The sequence below is a fragment of the Mustelus asterias genome, chromosome 7 (genome assembly GCF_964213995.1).
Source record: "Mustelus asterias chromosome 7, sMusAst1.hap1.1, whole genome shotgun sequence".
In the NCBI taxonomy this organism is placed as follows: Eukaryota; Metazoa; Chordata; class Chondrichthyes; order Carcharhiniformes; family Triakidae; genus Mustelus; species Mustelus asterias.
In genome coordinates, this window is record NC_135807.1 from 9,625,935 (window position 1) to 9,641,400 (window position 15,466).

At 45.8% G+C, this 15,466-nt stretch overlaps 1 protein-coding gene across 7 annotated transcripts in view; it reads left to right on the forward strand.

Moving 5' to 3' along the window:
* Positions 1–15,466, forward strand: part of vps13b (vacuolar protein sorting 13 homolog B) — a 993,302-nt gene that overhangs the window by 472,388 nt on the left and 505,448 nt on the right. For all 7 annotated transcript variants that reach the window (XM_078215655.1, XM_078215652.1, XM_078215654.1 and 4 more), the window contains exon 20: positions 14,406–14,515. In XM_078215655.1, coding sequence (XP_078071781.1) covers positions 14,406–14,515 — 110 coding nt within the window. The remainder of the gene's footprint in view (positions 1–14,405; positions 14,516–15,466) is intronic.

Consider the following 15,466-nt stretch of genomic DNA (forward strand, 5'->3'; position numbering starts at 1 on the left):
AGAAACAGTGGTTGGGTTACAGTTTTTATTATGTCATGAGCTTCCATGGCTCTGATCGTGGTAAAATAAATGGTGGGTGGGGTTTTCCAGTCGCACTTGCCTCAAAGCCAGAAAATCTTGCCCGAAGTCAGTGGGCCTTTGCATGGTCTGACCCCCGCCTGCCACAGGAAGAATCCCCCCTGAGAGTTTTTAAAAAATGAGCATTATACCATGTGAAACAACATTTTTTGGCTGAAATTTGGCGGCATGTTTCTCCCAGGCCATAAGCAGTCCTTGTATTGCTGCCTTCAAATTGGAACTTGGACCAAATTACTGACCTTCAGTTTTGCCAGAGTCAATGTTTGGTCATTAGTCTTGGCAGATGTGGGACCCTCTGTCTGGTTTGCCCAGTTAAAAGGCTTCATTTTACTGTATTTCTGGCTAATGTAACTAATTGTGCTCTGCTTTAAGCTAACTTAAGCTAATTTGGTCACATCAGTGTGGAATTCTGGGCTTAGCCTAGAAAATTGGCTACATTCTTTGAAAGTACAATGTAAGGTAAACAGCAGTGTTTCATGGCCACAGATGCCATTGTCTTTGCCGCTAAGACACAGTCTGTACCAGTAATTTCATAACACAAGATAGGTATTTAGTTATATTGTGGTAACATCTATGTATTTTCGGTTGGTGTTCAGTTGCTGTTTGAACACTGTACAAGCTTTTGAGGCAAGACCTCTCTTTCTCTTCTCTCTCTCTCTTACCAGTAAAATTCATCTCTTTTGCTCTCTGTAAAATGCTAATTATAAGGGATGCTTAATAAAGAAGTTTTCACTTTGAAACAGTTGTGCTTACGTCTATTCTAAAGGAATGAACGAATCCTACAGCAGACTCGAATCATCTCTTGTCACTTTCACTTGCCATATGAAACACTTTTCACAATGGCATGAAATTGCTGATTGCCTTTTGTGTCTTTTAATGCCTCCTCTAAGCTCAGTCTCAGAAGCTTGGGTTTCAGTTCCAAGGTCTGTGCTAACCCAGAACTGTTGTATGGATCTTCCCACCACAGCTCTACTTTTGCAGAATTCTCTGTGCCTGCAGTCTGTGCATCATCGGGCGTTGAAGGGGTAGATGCTTTGTGTCTTCTTTATGATTTTAAGTTTCTTTGATTTATTTCCCCAAAAGGATTTGAAGCAAACTGAAAATTGTACTCTCAAGAGGTTTATTTCAGGCAGGTGCCATTTTATTGCAAAGTTCTCAGATAAGAATTCTGATTAATGATAAGCAGCAGCTGTGGTCTCTTTATTTTCCTTTCTAACTACTAACGAAGATTGTTTATTAAGTGTAGATTTCTTTTCCCCTCCATTGAAAGCTTGAAGATTACAGAGAAAAATATTTTTTGATCCCTTTTGGGGTTGAAATTCTTTTTCGTAAGGATTGGGACATTACACCAAAGATGAATGTTCAAATTTTTTAGATGGTAATCTTTGGTTGGTTTATGGAAACTTGTGTTATTTTAAAGATTATGATTTGACGAGCTCATTAAGTCCACCAGAAGTGTAAATTTTAACATTTATTCTTCCATGTGATGTCAGCTTCTCTGGCAAAGTAAACGTTTGTTACCCATCTCTAATGGCCCTTCGGAATGTGGTGGTGAGCCACCTTCTTGAACCATTGCAGCCCCTGTGGTTATAGGTACACCTGCAGTGCTTTGAGGAAGGGAGTTCCAGCATTTTGACCCAGCGGCAGTAAAGGAACTTTAATAAAGTTCCAAGTCAGGTTAGTGTGTGGCTTGGAGGGGAGCTTTCAGGTGGTGGTGTCCTCAAGTGTCTGTGGCCTTTGCCAATCCCCAGTTAGCTGAGGTTGCAGATTTAAAGAGAGCTATGGAAAGGCACCTTGATGAGTTGCTGCGGTGGATTTTGTATATACACACTGAATGGTGTGGAGGGAGTGAATCTTTAAATTGGTGGATGGAGTGCCAGTCAAATGGGTTCCATTGCCCTGGGATGGTGTTGAGCTTCTTGAATGTTGTTGGAGCTTCACTCATTCAGACAACTGCTCTGACCAAGACTTCAAGAAACTACAAAGGGTTGTGAATGTAGCCCAGTCCAACATTCAAACCAGCCTCCCATCCATTGACTCCTTTTAGCTGAATTTTAAAACTACTTTGATTATGTATTATGTTTCTAACGACACTCATCCTTATCGAGAGTGAGCTCAATTCACAAGGTTTCTATTCATAATGTCTCAGTCTCATTAAAGGCAGGGTGGCTGCTTCCCAATTCACGAAATCTGAAGGACATTTTATTTACTCTATACATATGGGCAAGAATTCAAAATAGCAGCCATTTTTATGTCAAGCTGCTATTTTAATTGTGCTAAGTTGGATTGAACATTTTAATATTTTAAGTTCCCCATCAAATGTTTGAGTTTTGTCATTTTTTAACAAACAATCAATATGATGGGCGATATCTCCCCATGGGAGTCATTCACTCTTCGGTTGGCTCCAGAAGGCAATCATGTAGCATTCACAGATAGAGAAGGGTGATCAACCAGCATTTTAACGAACCCCCAAGTAAATGGCAAGATGTTGAAATATGAAGAAGGCATTGCCTTTTGTCTTTCCAAGGTTTAGCACGTCTGCAGGCTATCTGGAGCAGAACCCAAAGTAAGACTGAAGTCTAAATATGTCATCTTTTCAACAACTCTTTCAACCAAGCCAGTTCCAAATGTAGTGCTTAGCATTCCTTTGGACTCAACGGGGGGGTGGGGAGGTTGGGAGGGAGACCCTGACATTTGGTTAACCCAGGGTTTCCGTAAATCTTTCCTAGGCTTGTGCGCTGGAGAGGACACTCTAGTTATGTTGCCAGACATTCACACAACACAGACACAAGCAGTTGCAGTGATAGGCCCAGTTCAATGGGTGTAGAGAACAGGTGTTTTGGGTTGTTCCCGATGGTGGGAGGGACCATCATTTCCCACTGGTCAGTCACTGCCCACGTCAAGTTGCCAGCTCTTGACTAGTAATATGCGCACCATCTGCTTCAGTGGGTGTTTGGCACTTTGATTCTTTGCTGAACAAGTGGTGGGAATCCATTGCACCAGGCAAACAAAACCTTCATGGCAGAGCCGAGGACCAAAGGGCATAGTCTCAGAATATACGGGCGCTAATGTAAGACTGAGATCAGGAGAAATTCCTTCTCTCAGAGGGTTGAGTGTCTTTGGAACTCCTTGTCACAGAAGGATCACTGTGTACATTTAAGGCTGAGATAGATAGATTTTTGATGCGTAAGGGAATCAAGGGTTACGGGGAAAGGGCAGGAAAGTGGACGTGAGGAATTCTGGATCAGCCAAGGTCCTATTGAATGATGGAGCAGGTTCAAGGGGCCAAACGACCTACCCCTGTTCCTACTTGTTATGGTCTTATTAATGTCAAACTGTCCTTCGATGCAGGGAATGCTGGGGGCATGTATGATGGAACTGAATGAGGAGTAACTACTTCACAAAGAGGGTGGTTAATTTGTGGAACTCACTGCTCCATAGCGCAGTGGAGTCTGAATCGTTGAATGATTTCAAGAAGGAGATATATTTCTAATTTTTTAAAAAAAGGGATAAGGGGATATGGGGAACAGGTGGGAAGGTGATTTGAGACCAAGGAGAGATCAGCTGTGATCTGATTGAATGGAGGAGAAGGCTCGAAGGGCTGAATTTGCCTACTTCTGCTCCTAATTCCTATGTTCCTAAAATGGCAATAGGTCCATCAGCAAAGAAGATACTCCTTTGAAAACGAAGACAGCATAGGTAATCCCCAACTGCAGAAAACAGTTGGGGAGATGGGTGGAACACTACTTTGAATTCTACTCCTAGGGAGAACACTTGTCGTGGAGGGAGCTCTAGACACTATAGAAAACCTGCCTGTCATGGCAGAGTTAGATATTGAACCCACAGCTATTGACCCATTTGTCGATGGCAAAGCTGCAGATGCTGATGCTTTACTGCCTGAACTCATCAAGCATGGGAAACCAGGACTCCAGCAGCCCCCTCATCAACTTCATTGTCTGCTGGAGGAAGGGAGCAGTGTCCCGGGATGTGCTTGATGCAAAGTTTGTGACCTTGTGCAAGAACAAGGGCAGTGACCGCAGTTATCACAACAACTATGGAGACATCGTCCTGCTGGGCATCGTGGGAAAAGTGTTTGCCTATGTTGTCCTTGTCAAACTGCGGATCCGATGGAGAAATTAAAATGTCATTGATTAGACTGACGGTTTATTCCTATATTCATTTAATTATGGGCATTCTGATTCCTGTCACATTTCAGTGAGGTAATAATGAAGTAATGGCACTTCCAACTCCTCGTCGTGGAGCCCAATACTTGTCAAGAGTATTTGAATGGTTGCAATTGAAAACACTTCCATATGCCTGTCGGCCTCCGCTTTACAGCATGAGTTTGCAACCGACAGCTGATGACAGATTCCATTACATCCCTGTTGTATGATTGTGTCTGTCGTGAAGTATGACCATCTTCCGATTATCATAATTATCAACTCTGTTTATTAATCTACCAACCACCGAGATTTAGAAACCTTGAAAGTGAAAACTTTGATGTCAGCAGGATACTGTGACTGAATTTTACAAGATGCTAAGTTGGATTCTTGGCTCTCCTGTGAAAACTAAAGACTTCCATGAAACTAGGAAAGAAACATTGTTTAGAATTAAGTCTGTTTTAATGTTAGTATTTTAAAATTAATTTGTGCATTTAGGTTTATTTTTAATGGACAAGTTAGGCAAAACTAATCGTGCGGGCCAAAACGAATGTGTTCTTATTACTTATTTGAATTATTGCCTCAAATTTATTTGGCACCATTCCTTCTGATCTTTTCACCCACTTGCTCACTGCTAAAGTAAAGTTTATTTATTAGCCACAAGTAGGCTTACATTCACACTGTAATGAAGTTACTGTGAAAATCCCCTCATCGCCACGCTACGGCGCTTGTTCGGGTACACTGAGGGGCAATTTAGCATGGCCAATGTACCTAACCTGCACATCTATGGATTGTGGGAGGTAAACACAGTAAGAAGTTTAACAACACCAGGTTAAAGTCCAACAGGTTTATTTGGTAGCAAAAGCCACACAAGCTTTCGAGGCTCTGAGCCCCTTCTTCAGGTGAGTCACCTGAAGAAGGGGCTCAGAGCCTCGAAAGCTTGTGTGGCTTTTGCTACCAAATAAACCTGTTGGACTTTAACCTGGTGTTGTTAAACTTCTTACTGTGTTTACCCCAGTCCAACGCCGGCATCTCCACATTGTGGGAGGTAACCAGAGCACCTGGAGGAAACCCACGCAGACACGGGAAGAACGTGCAAACTCCATGCAGACGGTGACCCAAGCCGGGAATTGAACCTGGCTCCCTGGTGCTGTGAGGCAGCAGTGCTAACCACTGTGCCACCGCGCTGCCCAAAAGTGCCGCATCCGCACTGATTATTATTGATTAGAAATGCTTATGTCCGGTTTTTGGATAGGTGGTTTTGAGTTCTTTCTAAATAGCTTATTATGGCATTCTAATGTTTCTTTGAAAGTTATCTGTCCAAAAGCATGTTTAATATGTTTTCCTCAACACCCATCCTCTTTCCAGAGGAAAAAGAAATCTCATTCACAAAAATACTGATACGATAAAGGAAGTCGACTGGCTAAGTCAATGTATTTAAAACTTGCTCTTTGATCTTTGGCACCTTAACAACAATGCACTTTCGTAGATGAGGCACCGACAAGCACGGTTTTCAATAACGTGCAGCTCGCTGCAGCTGTGTTCCCTTTTTAGTTAGTTTAGGATCGCTGGGGTAATTGTTTGATTTATAATGTTTTTTTGAAAAGGCATCAAAGATAATGGAAGCTTTTGTCTTGATAAATAAACGGGGAAAGGATAAGATTTTACTGTTTGAACTTTGAATCACTTGCCTTCTTTTGGGTCTGGTTCCCTGAATGAATTGAAGATAAAACGCAGGACATTCTGTCCCTGGGAAATTGCAACTTTACAAGGAGATGGTATTGGCTTGCTGGATATATTACGAAACCACCAGTAACTGCACAAGTTTTTTTTTAATACCTTTCAATTGAGATCTGTAATTTCTGTTTCAGCTTTCATTCTTATACTGGGGATGTAACTAAAAATGATTGCGGTACCCTGGGACAGCTAATTGCTGAAGCCTGTATGGAATGTGGATCACTGAGCCACTTTGGCAGTGGGCTGAGTAACAATGCACACTTTTTTCCTGGCCGCGCCTGAACTAAAATTAAGCAGAGCGAGATATTTCCCCCGCTGTGATTTACAGCAGATTTGCCGTGAGTCAACCTAATATCCAGTGCTAATAGCTCAGACTCTCGACCGCACAAAGAAGCCAGTATTTCTGAACTGTTTCTGGAACCTTTGGTACAGATCATGGGTCCTCAAAATACAAGTTATAAATCGGCTTGTTGAACTTTAATTGAGTTGCTAAATTTTCATCGTTTGGGATGGGCAAATTTTAAATTGAACCGAGGCCCCTGTTCAAACACCTGTTCAAATTCTTTACTTTTATGAGTGATGCACGTCAATTGAACTCAAGACACGAGGCTTCGGTAACTGAAGGCTTTTATTGCCTAACAATGGAACTACTAGAACGTAAGTACACCATCCCAGACTGACGAGGTCCCGCCCGAGCAGGGGGTCTTATACCTCTCCCAGGAGGCGGAGCCCGACTGGGATGTGCCACAACAGTAACAACCACAGGTGTATTAATCCCACCCTAGCCCAACAACAACATTAGAACAATCCCACAGTGGGAACCAACGATGGTTCACCACATTCACCCCTCCTTTGAGAACAAAGGCCGGTGGGGTGCGAAAACAGACTAAAAAAAAAGTCAACAGATTATAAGTCCAGACGGTCTGGAGGACCGCACCGTCGTTGTGACCTCCTCAATACCGGCGGTGACACCGGAGTAGGTGCTTGCGGTGGCGTTCTCTCCAAAACAGCGTCCGGCTGTCCTCTCGCGGACTCACAGGCCGGTTGACCCTGATGAAGCGGTAGTGCAGGGGATCCCGGTACATTCTGCGATGGCGCCGATCTCCGGGTCTCAGGCAAGCTGTACATTGGAGTATAACTGTTAAGCACTGGTCCCGGTGCTGACCGCGCCACGTCCGGGGAAGAAATAAGGGATAAGGGATTCGTCACTGGGGGTATGGGAGCGACAGGAGTTGCTACGTCCCCTGCGGGCGCCAGGTCTCGGATCGAGACTGTGTCCTCTCGCCCATCAGGATATGCCACATAGGCATACTGAGGGTTGGCGTGGAGGAGGTGGACCTGTTCGACCAAGGGGTCGGACTTGCGGGCCCTTACATGTCGCCGCAGAAGGACGGGTCCTGGGTACGTCAACCAGGCTGGTAAAGATATCCCCGAGGACGACTTCCGAGGGAATGAGAACATCCTCTCGTGGGGAGTAGCATTGGTTGCCGTACACAGGAGGGAGCGAATGGAGTGAAGCGCATTTGGGAGGACCTCCTGCCAATGGGAGACTGGAAGGCCTTTGGACTTCAGCGCCAATAGGACAGCCTTCCAGACTGTAGCATTCTCTCTTTCCACCTGTCCATTGCCCCTAGGGTTGTAACTCGTGGTCCTACTAGAGGCAATCCCGTATGAGAGCAGGAATTGCCTCAAGTCATTACTCATGAACGACGAGCCCCTGTCGCTATGTATATAGCTGGGGTACCCGAACAGGGTAAAAAGATCGCGGAATGCCTTGATCACCGTGGCAGTCGACGTGTCCGCGCAGGGGACAACAAACGGGAACCGGGAGTACTCGTCTATTATGTTCAGAAAGTACACGTTCCGATCTGTTGAGGGAAGGGGGCCCTTAAAATCCACACTCAGCCTCTCGAAGGGGCGAGTGGCCTTGACCAAATGTGCCCGGTCAGGTCGGTAAAAGTGCGGTTTGCATTCCGCGCAAATCTGACAGCTCCTTGTCACTGACCTGACGTCCTCCACCGAGTAAGGCAGGTTGCGGGCTTTGATAAAGTGGTAGAGCCGAGTGACCCCAGGATGGCACAGGTCATTATGGAGGGCGTTCAAGCGATCCTCCTGCATAGTAGCGCATGTTCCGCGCGAGAGGGCATCCGAGGGCTCATTGAGTTTCCCTGGACGATACATAATATCGTAGTTATAGGTGGAGAGCTCAATTCTCCACCGCAAGATCTTGTCATTCTTGATCTTGCCCCTCTGCGTGTTATTGAACATGAACGCCACGGACCGCTGGTCCGTGATCAGGGTGAACCGCTTCCCCGCCAGGTAATGGCGCCAGTGTCTGACGGCCTCCACAATGGCCTGGGCCTCCTTTTCCACCGCTGAATGCCGAATTTCGGGACCTTGGAGGGTGCGGGAAAAAAACGCGACGGGCCTGCCTGCCTGGTTTAGTGTGGCGGCCAGGGCGAAATCAGATGCATCGCTTTCCACTTGAAAAGGGATGGATTCGTCTACCGCGTGCATCGTGGCTTTCGCAATGTCGTGTTTCAATGCCTTGAAGGCCAATTGGGCCTCTGGCGTGAGTGGAAAAGTCGTGGACTTAATAAGCGGACGGGCTTTGTCTGCGTAGTTGGGGACCCACTGCGCATAATAGGAGAAGAAGCCTAGGCATCTCCTCGGTGCTTTTGCGCTAGCGGGCAAAGGAAGTTCAGCAAGGGGGCGCATACGGTCGGGATCAGGGCCAATGACCCCGTTTTCCACTACGTATCCCAGGATGGCTAACCGGCGCGTACGGAATACACACTTCTCCCTGTTGTAGGTCAAATTCAGGCGAGATGCAGTGCGTAAAAAGTTCTGGAGATTTGTGTCATGGTCCTGCTGATCACGGCCGCAGATGGTGACATTATCCAGGTACGGGAAGGTAGCCCGCAGCCCGTTCTGGTCCACCATTTGGTCCATAGCACGCTGGAAGACCGAGACCCCATTGGTGACACCAAATGGAACCCTAAGAAACTGATACAGACGACCATCCACCTCAAAAGCCGTGTAGTGTCGGTCCTCTGGGCGGATGGGGAGTTGGTGGTAGGCGGACTTAAGGTCTATGGTGGAGAACACCCGGTACTGCGCAATCTGATTGACCATATCAGATATGCGCGGGAGAGGATACGCATCCAGCTGCGTATATCGATTAATGGTCTGACTGTAATCAATGACCATCCGGGGTTTGTTCCCGCTCTTAACCACCACAACCTGTGCTCTCCACGGACTAACACTGGGCTGTATGATCCCTTCTTTGAGGAGCCTCTGAACCTCAGATCTGATGAAGATCCGATCTTCAGCGCTGTAACGCCTACTTTTAGTAGCGATGGGCTTGCAGCCTGGTACCAGATTCTTGAATAAAGAGGGTGTGGTGATCTTTAATGTGGAAAGATTGCATGCGGGGCGCTTTGGACAATTTGGAGACTGCAGCTGTTCCCCTACTGTCAGCGAAGGGAGTGGCCCACCGTACTGTAGGATCACACTCTTCATGTGGACCATAAAGTTTAGTCCGAGGAGAATTGGTGCGCAAAGATGCGGCAACACAAGGAGCCTGAATCGCTCGTAAATTGTGCCCTGCACTTTCAGAGTTACCACACAACGTCCTTGAACAGGGACAGACCGGGACCGTGATGCCATAGAGATTGTCTGTTTGGCAGGTTGAATCTGGAGTCCACACCTCTTTACAGTGTCAGGGTGAATAAAGCTCTTAGTGCTCCCGCTGTCAAACAGACAATAAATTGCACGACCATTTACCTCTATGTCCATCATTGAACAGTCAAGCCTGTGGTGCTTAGCCTGGTTCAGGGTGATCGACGCCACCGTTGGCCCTTGAACGTCACTGCAGGCAGCTGAGGTCGATGCTGAGGACCCCTGCTGGTCGCTCCTGGTCGTCGTCGACCAAAATGGCCGCCCCCATGAATCGCACATGGTTGAGGGCGCCAAGCGTAGCGACTCCCGGTGGTCATCCTCCTCCGACTCCGTCGACCACAATGGCGTCGTCCTGGACTCGCACGTGGACGAACCCCGTGGGTACTTCGACGTCGATGGTGATGATCCCCGTTCTGAAGGGTCACAGGCTGCACTGCCGTTCTTGGGTTTTGATCTGCACACCTTCGCGTAGTGCCCCTTTTTACCGCATTGATTACAGACCACCGCTTTAGCAGGACACTTTTGTCGTGGATGCTTGGCCATTCCGCAGAAGTAGCACCGCGGGCCGCATGGGGCTGCCGCCGTCGTCGGGTCTACATGGGAGCACGCCATAACACTGCACTTCGAGCCCGTGGGGCGAGGAGGGATTTGTGACTGCTCCTGCCACGTTGTCTCCACGTGGTCCTCCGGATACAGGACCAAGCTCTTCGAAGCCGCCTCAAGCATTTCAGCCATTTCCATAGCTTGGGTCAGGTTGAGATTCCCCTTTTCTAGCAGCTTGAGACAGATGTACGAAGATCCTACCCCTGCCACAAACGCATCTCGGGCGAGGTCATACATATACTGCTCAGCCGACACAGCTTTGCAGTCGCAGCCCCTGGCAAGCTGCAAGAGCTCATTGGCGTAATCCTCCACGGTTTCGCCCGACTGCCGACGTCGTGTAGCGAGGAGGTAACGAGCGTGGATCTCATTGGGAGGTTTCGTGTAGCGCTTTTTTAAAAGCTCGAGGGCCCTCGGGTAAGTGGTGGCCGCACGGATCGCGAGGTAGACAGTGTCGCTTACCCTCGCATGGAGGACCCGGAGTCTGTCATCATCTGTGATGACCGCTGCGGAGGCTGCCAGGTAGTCCTCAAAACACTTCAGCCAGTGGTCGAAGGTGTTAGAGGCGCCCACCGCACGTGGATCCAGCGTCAGACGCTCTGGCTTTAAGATTTGTTCCATACTCTCCTTTCCGTCGAGAGCTTAGTGTTAGGCAATAAAATTGATGCACGTCAATTGAACTCAAGACACGAGGCTTCGGTAACTGAAGGCTTTTATTGCCTAACAATGGAACTACTAGAACGTAAGTACACCATCCCAGACTGACGAGGTCCCGCCCGAGCAGGGGGTCTTATACCTCTCCCAGGAGGCGGAGCCCGACTGGGATGTGCCACAACAGTAACAACCACAGGTGTATTAATCCCACCCTAGCCCAACAACAACATTAGAACAATCCCACAGTGTGTAGCCCAACAACAACATTAGAACAACCCCACAGTGGGAACCAACGATGGTTCACCACAATGAGATCATTTTTATAGCCTAATTTTCTCCTTAGCACTGACGAACATCCGAATTAGGAGCAGGATCGCCTTGGGTCACTGTCAGTGTGGAGTTTGCACATTCTCCCCTTGCTTGCGTGGGTTTCCTCCGGGTGCTCCGGTTTCCTCCCACATTCTGAAAGACGTGCTGGTTAGGTACATTGATCCAAACAGGCGCCGGAGTGTGGCGACTAGGGGATTTTCACAGTAACTTCATTGCAGTGTTAATGTAAGCCTTGTGATTAATAAATGAACTAAAAAAAAGGCCACTGAGCAACACTCTCAATTCCGATGACTTGATTCTGTTATATTTTCTTTAAAAGGTTATTTTTTAACAAGTTATTATAGTGGTTTTTATATTCATTCCTAGAACAGGATAACATAAGTTCATATAGCTTTCAGCATTTATTGCATTCTAAATTTTTAAAAACGTTTATTTATTCGTGTCACAGGTCGGCTTACATTAACACTGCAATGAAGTTACTGTGAAAATCCCCTATTAATTTAATGATGGGTGTATGAATGTCCCAGTAAAAAACACTGGGGCATTCCTGATAATCATCTTTCACACTTCAGTGAAGGATTTTAATCTGATTCCGTGGGTATCCATCCTCTTCTCGAGTAAAGCCCAATAAAGTTAAAAGTTTATTTATGTGTTCATCACAAGTAAGGCTTACATTAATACCGCAATGAAGTTACTGTGAAATTCCCCTAGTTGCCACAGTCCGGCGCCTGTTCGGGTTAATGCACCTAGCCAGCACGTCTCTCAGAATGTGGGAGGAAACCGGAGCACCCGGAGAAAACCCACAGAGACACGGGGAAAATGTGCAAACTCCACACAGACAGTGACCCAAGCCGGGGATCAAACCCGAGTCCCTGGCGCTGTGATGTAGCAGTGTTAATCACTGTGCTACCGTGCCACCTAGAAGGAGAAAGTAAGTCCTGTATTTATATCGCACCTTTCACAGTCTTTGAACATCCCAAAACATTTTAGGGCCAATGAACCACTTTTGATGCAAGTCACTGTTGTAATGTTGGAATTGTGGCAGCTAATTTTGGCACAGCAAGGTCCCACCATCAGTAATATGAGATTGACCGGATAATCTGTTCAGTGATGTTGGTTGATGGATAAATATCGGCCAAGACATCAGGGAGAGGCTAAAAAGCAGAATTCTATGAATACTCCCCTGCTCTCCTTCAAAATAGTTTCTTAGGATCTTTTTAGGTCCACCTGAGAGGGCAGGCAGGATGTCAGTTTAATGTCTCATCAGAAGAGCAGCAACTCAGGCAGTGCTGCACTCTTTTGATCTGACACTGCAGTGTCGGCCTAGATTTCGTGCTCAGGCCTGTGGAGTGGGACTTGAGTACAGTTCTGTCTCAAGGCAAAAGTGTTAACAACTGAACCACAGCTGACACCACAGAATGTCGATGATGAACAGTAATAATGTTAGACAATGGGACACTTTAGCAGAAGGAGCGGGCTCTTGAGATTAGCTGAGCAGTAAAGGCAGCAATCCGTAATGACTGTTTTTGAAAAAATTGGAGTTTTTGGTTTTACCACAGGAGACATAGAAAACAAAAGCACAAGAGGTAATAATGAATCTGTCTAGTGTCACAAGCTGCTTTGCAAACGTGTAAGTTGAGATGAAGAATTCTTTGTGGCATTTGACAACCGTTTTAGTACTGTGGAATCTTTCTCACATTCATTCACTGAAATGGTTCTTGCTGACAGGAGTGGGATTCTGTTTAAATAACATGCTACATGCTGGAGGTCATGGTAAATTGAACACATTTTATGAGGCATATACTGTTAGATATTTATATTTACATATTTGAATTGTGTTATTTTTACAGTTGGGTTGGTTACAATTGCGCAGGTCAGTAAAAAATGTCAAGAGCTTTAAAAAATTGATCCAAAAGGAAGACTCACTCTTGTCCAATGCCAGCCAATGTAATTTGACCCATTTATTGGCTGAATATTGACGCCAGTAGATATTTAGTGCATTATTATCTACACTATTGAATTTGAACCAGTCAGTATCCTTTCAGTTGTATAAACCTCCCGTTCACGAGAGGTTTCTGTGAAGGTGTGCTTGCATACGTGAAACATTTGTTCTCTCAGCGATTAAAATGCAAGAGTGTTTAGAAAGTTGTAGGGGAATGGTTGTCTTTAATCCTCAACTATTTGAATTAACCCCAGGTAACTTTCAAAGTGCCTCCCTATGCACTCAAACCATTGTGAATTGAAATCTGGCTGGTGTGAGACTGCAGTCTCGGTTGGGGACGGGGGGGAATCTCAGGGATAATTAATCAGTGTCTCCACCTGGATACAAAGCCCATGTGATTCATGTTGCTGTGGTGATGAACTTAGGGGAAGAGAAGTGTACAGAGGAAGCCATTGTGATATTGCATTATAGGTTTTCCGAACATATCTTTGTATATCACAGAGACATTAGTCTGCCAAGGTCTGGGAATGAGAGAGCAGTTAGGGGCCGATAGTCTGTATGACGCATCGTGTTGTGGATGCATGCTCGCAATGAGATTAAAAAGACCAAATTCGTGGGAGTTGAATTGAGACTGGATGATTTGCCTAGCTTTAGCTAGAGGGAGAAATCTCCCAGAAATCTTGCACCATGAAAGACAGTTCTGGAGTTAAAGGTTTCGAGGCTGGAAAGGAAAAGATCAGAAGTAATACTTCAGGAGCTAAAAATCATTCTGGTAGAATTTAATCAAAGACAACGTAATGCATATTTAATAGTGGGTTTTCAATTATATTAGAAATTTTGTCTTGTGGTATGAAGTGTAGGTTGACGACAAAGATAATGTTGAGTCAATCGAGCTTTTAGCCTTTTGGAACACGAATCATATTAAAAGGTGAAATCTTGTTTTGTCATCGGTTCAGCGATTAACTGGAAGTTCTTTTTCAAAGGTATCACTCTATGGCAATTGTAACAAATAACATTGATTGCCATCTTTAAGAATATGTGAACAGCTTTTTAAAGGTCCTTATGACTACTTTAACTTAGCTTTAGAGAAATAGTATTCAGTTAAAGCTTCTCCCTTTCATTATGACATACTTTAGATTCGACTTGACTCTAAACTAATCTAATGGCTAAAGTGTGATGCGTTGTTAGTAATTTAAACAATAATGTCTCACCTTTTCTTCTAGGAGCTGTTCTTTTGGCCAGCTTGCAGGGAATTGCAGTCAATGTGGACCCTATCTTCTACACATGGCTTCTTCAGCAACCTCAGAAAGGGAATGTGAAACAAAGACAACAGGTAATGGGATCATGATGGGATCAGTATTTGAAGAGTGCTATCTGTCTGCATTTAATTTGCCAGGGATATTGTGTTCTGTAACTATTGAAATCAAATACCAAAGTGTAACCTATTGCCATCATGATAAAGGCAAGCCATAGATGTATTTTAGTTGGATTAAGAGATATTAGACCTTAGAATTTTCTTGCTCCCTGAAAATGCACATACTATCAGATTTTTCTGTGAGGCAAGGGAGTCAAGAGTTAAGAGGACAGACAGGAGAGTGGAGCTGAGAGCACAGCCAGATCAGCCATGATCTTATTGAATGGTGGAACAGGCTCGAAGGGCCAAACGGCCAGCTCCTCCTCCCATCTTCTTCTTTGCCTTGTCACTGTCTTATAGCCTGAAAAGCAATTGCACATTTTGCAAATAAGCCATTCTATTTAATCGGGTTCTCGCCTCTTGCGACCTTACCGACCCCGGATATCTGGTGTGATCAGCCTCGCACCAGGGAAGGCCACGAGGCTGATCGAAATCTGTTTTAAAGCTGAATTAAATATTATTCGTGAGCCCGGGTGCTATCGCTGGTCTTCACCTGCAACAGGGACCTGATGTGGTGGCCTCACCAGTAGGAACCGGAGGTCCTTGAGGCCCCACTAGAAGGTTGGGGTTGCCCTGCCCCCGGTCCAGAAAAAAGTAAATTTTGTGGGTTTCATGATGGGGAGAGTAGGGGAATACCTGGAGAGTTGGACAGTGGGGGGATTAGGTGTCAGGGAACCATTCACAATGGTTCCTGAGAACTCTCGCTTTCAGCCTCCCATCCATTGACTCTGTCTACACTTCCCGCTGCCTCGGCAAAGCAGTCAGCATAATCAAGGGCCCCCACGCACCCCCGATATTCTCTCTTCCACCTTCTTCCGTCGGGAAAAAGATACAAAAATCTGAGGTCATGTACCAACCGACTCGAGAACA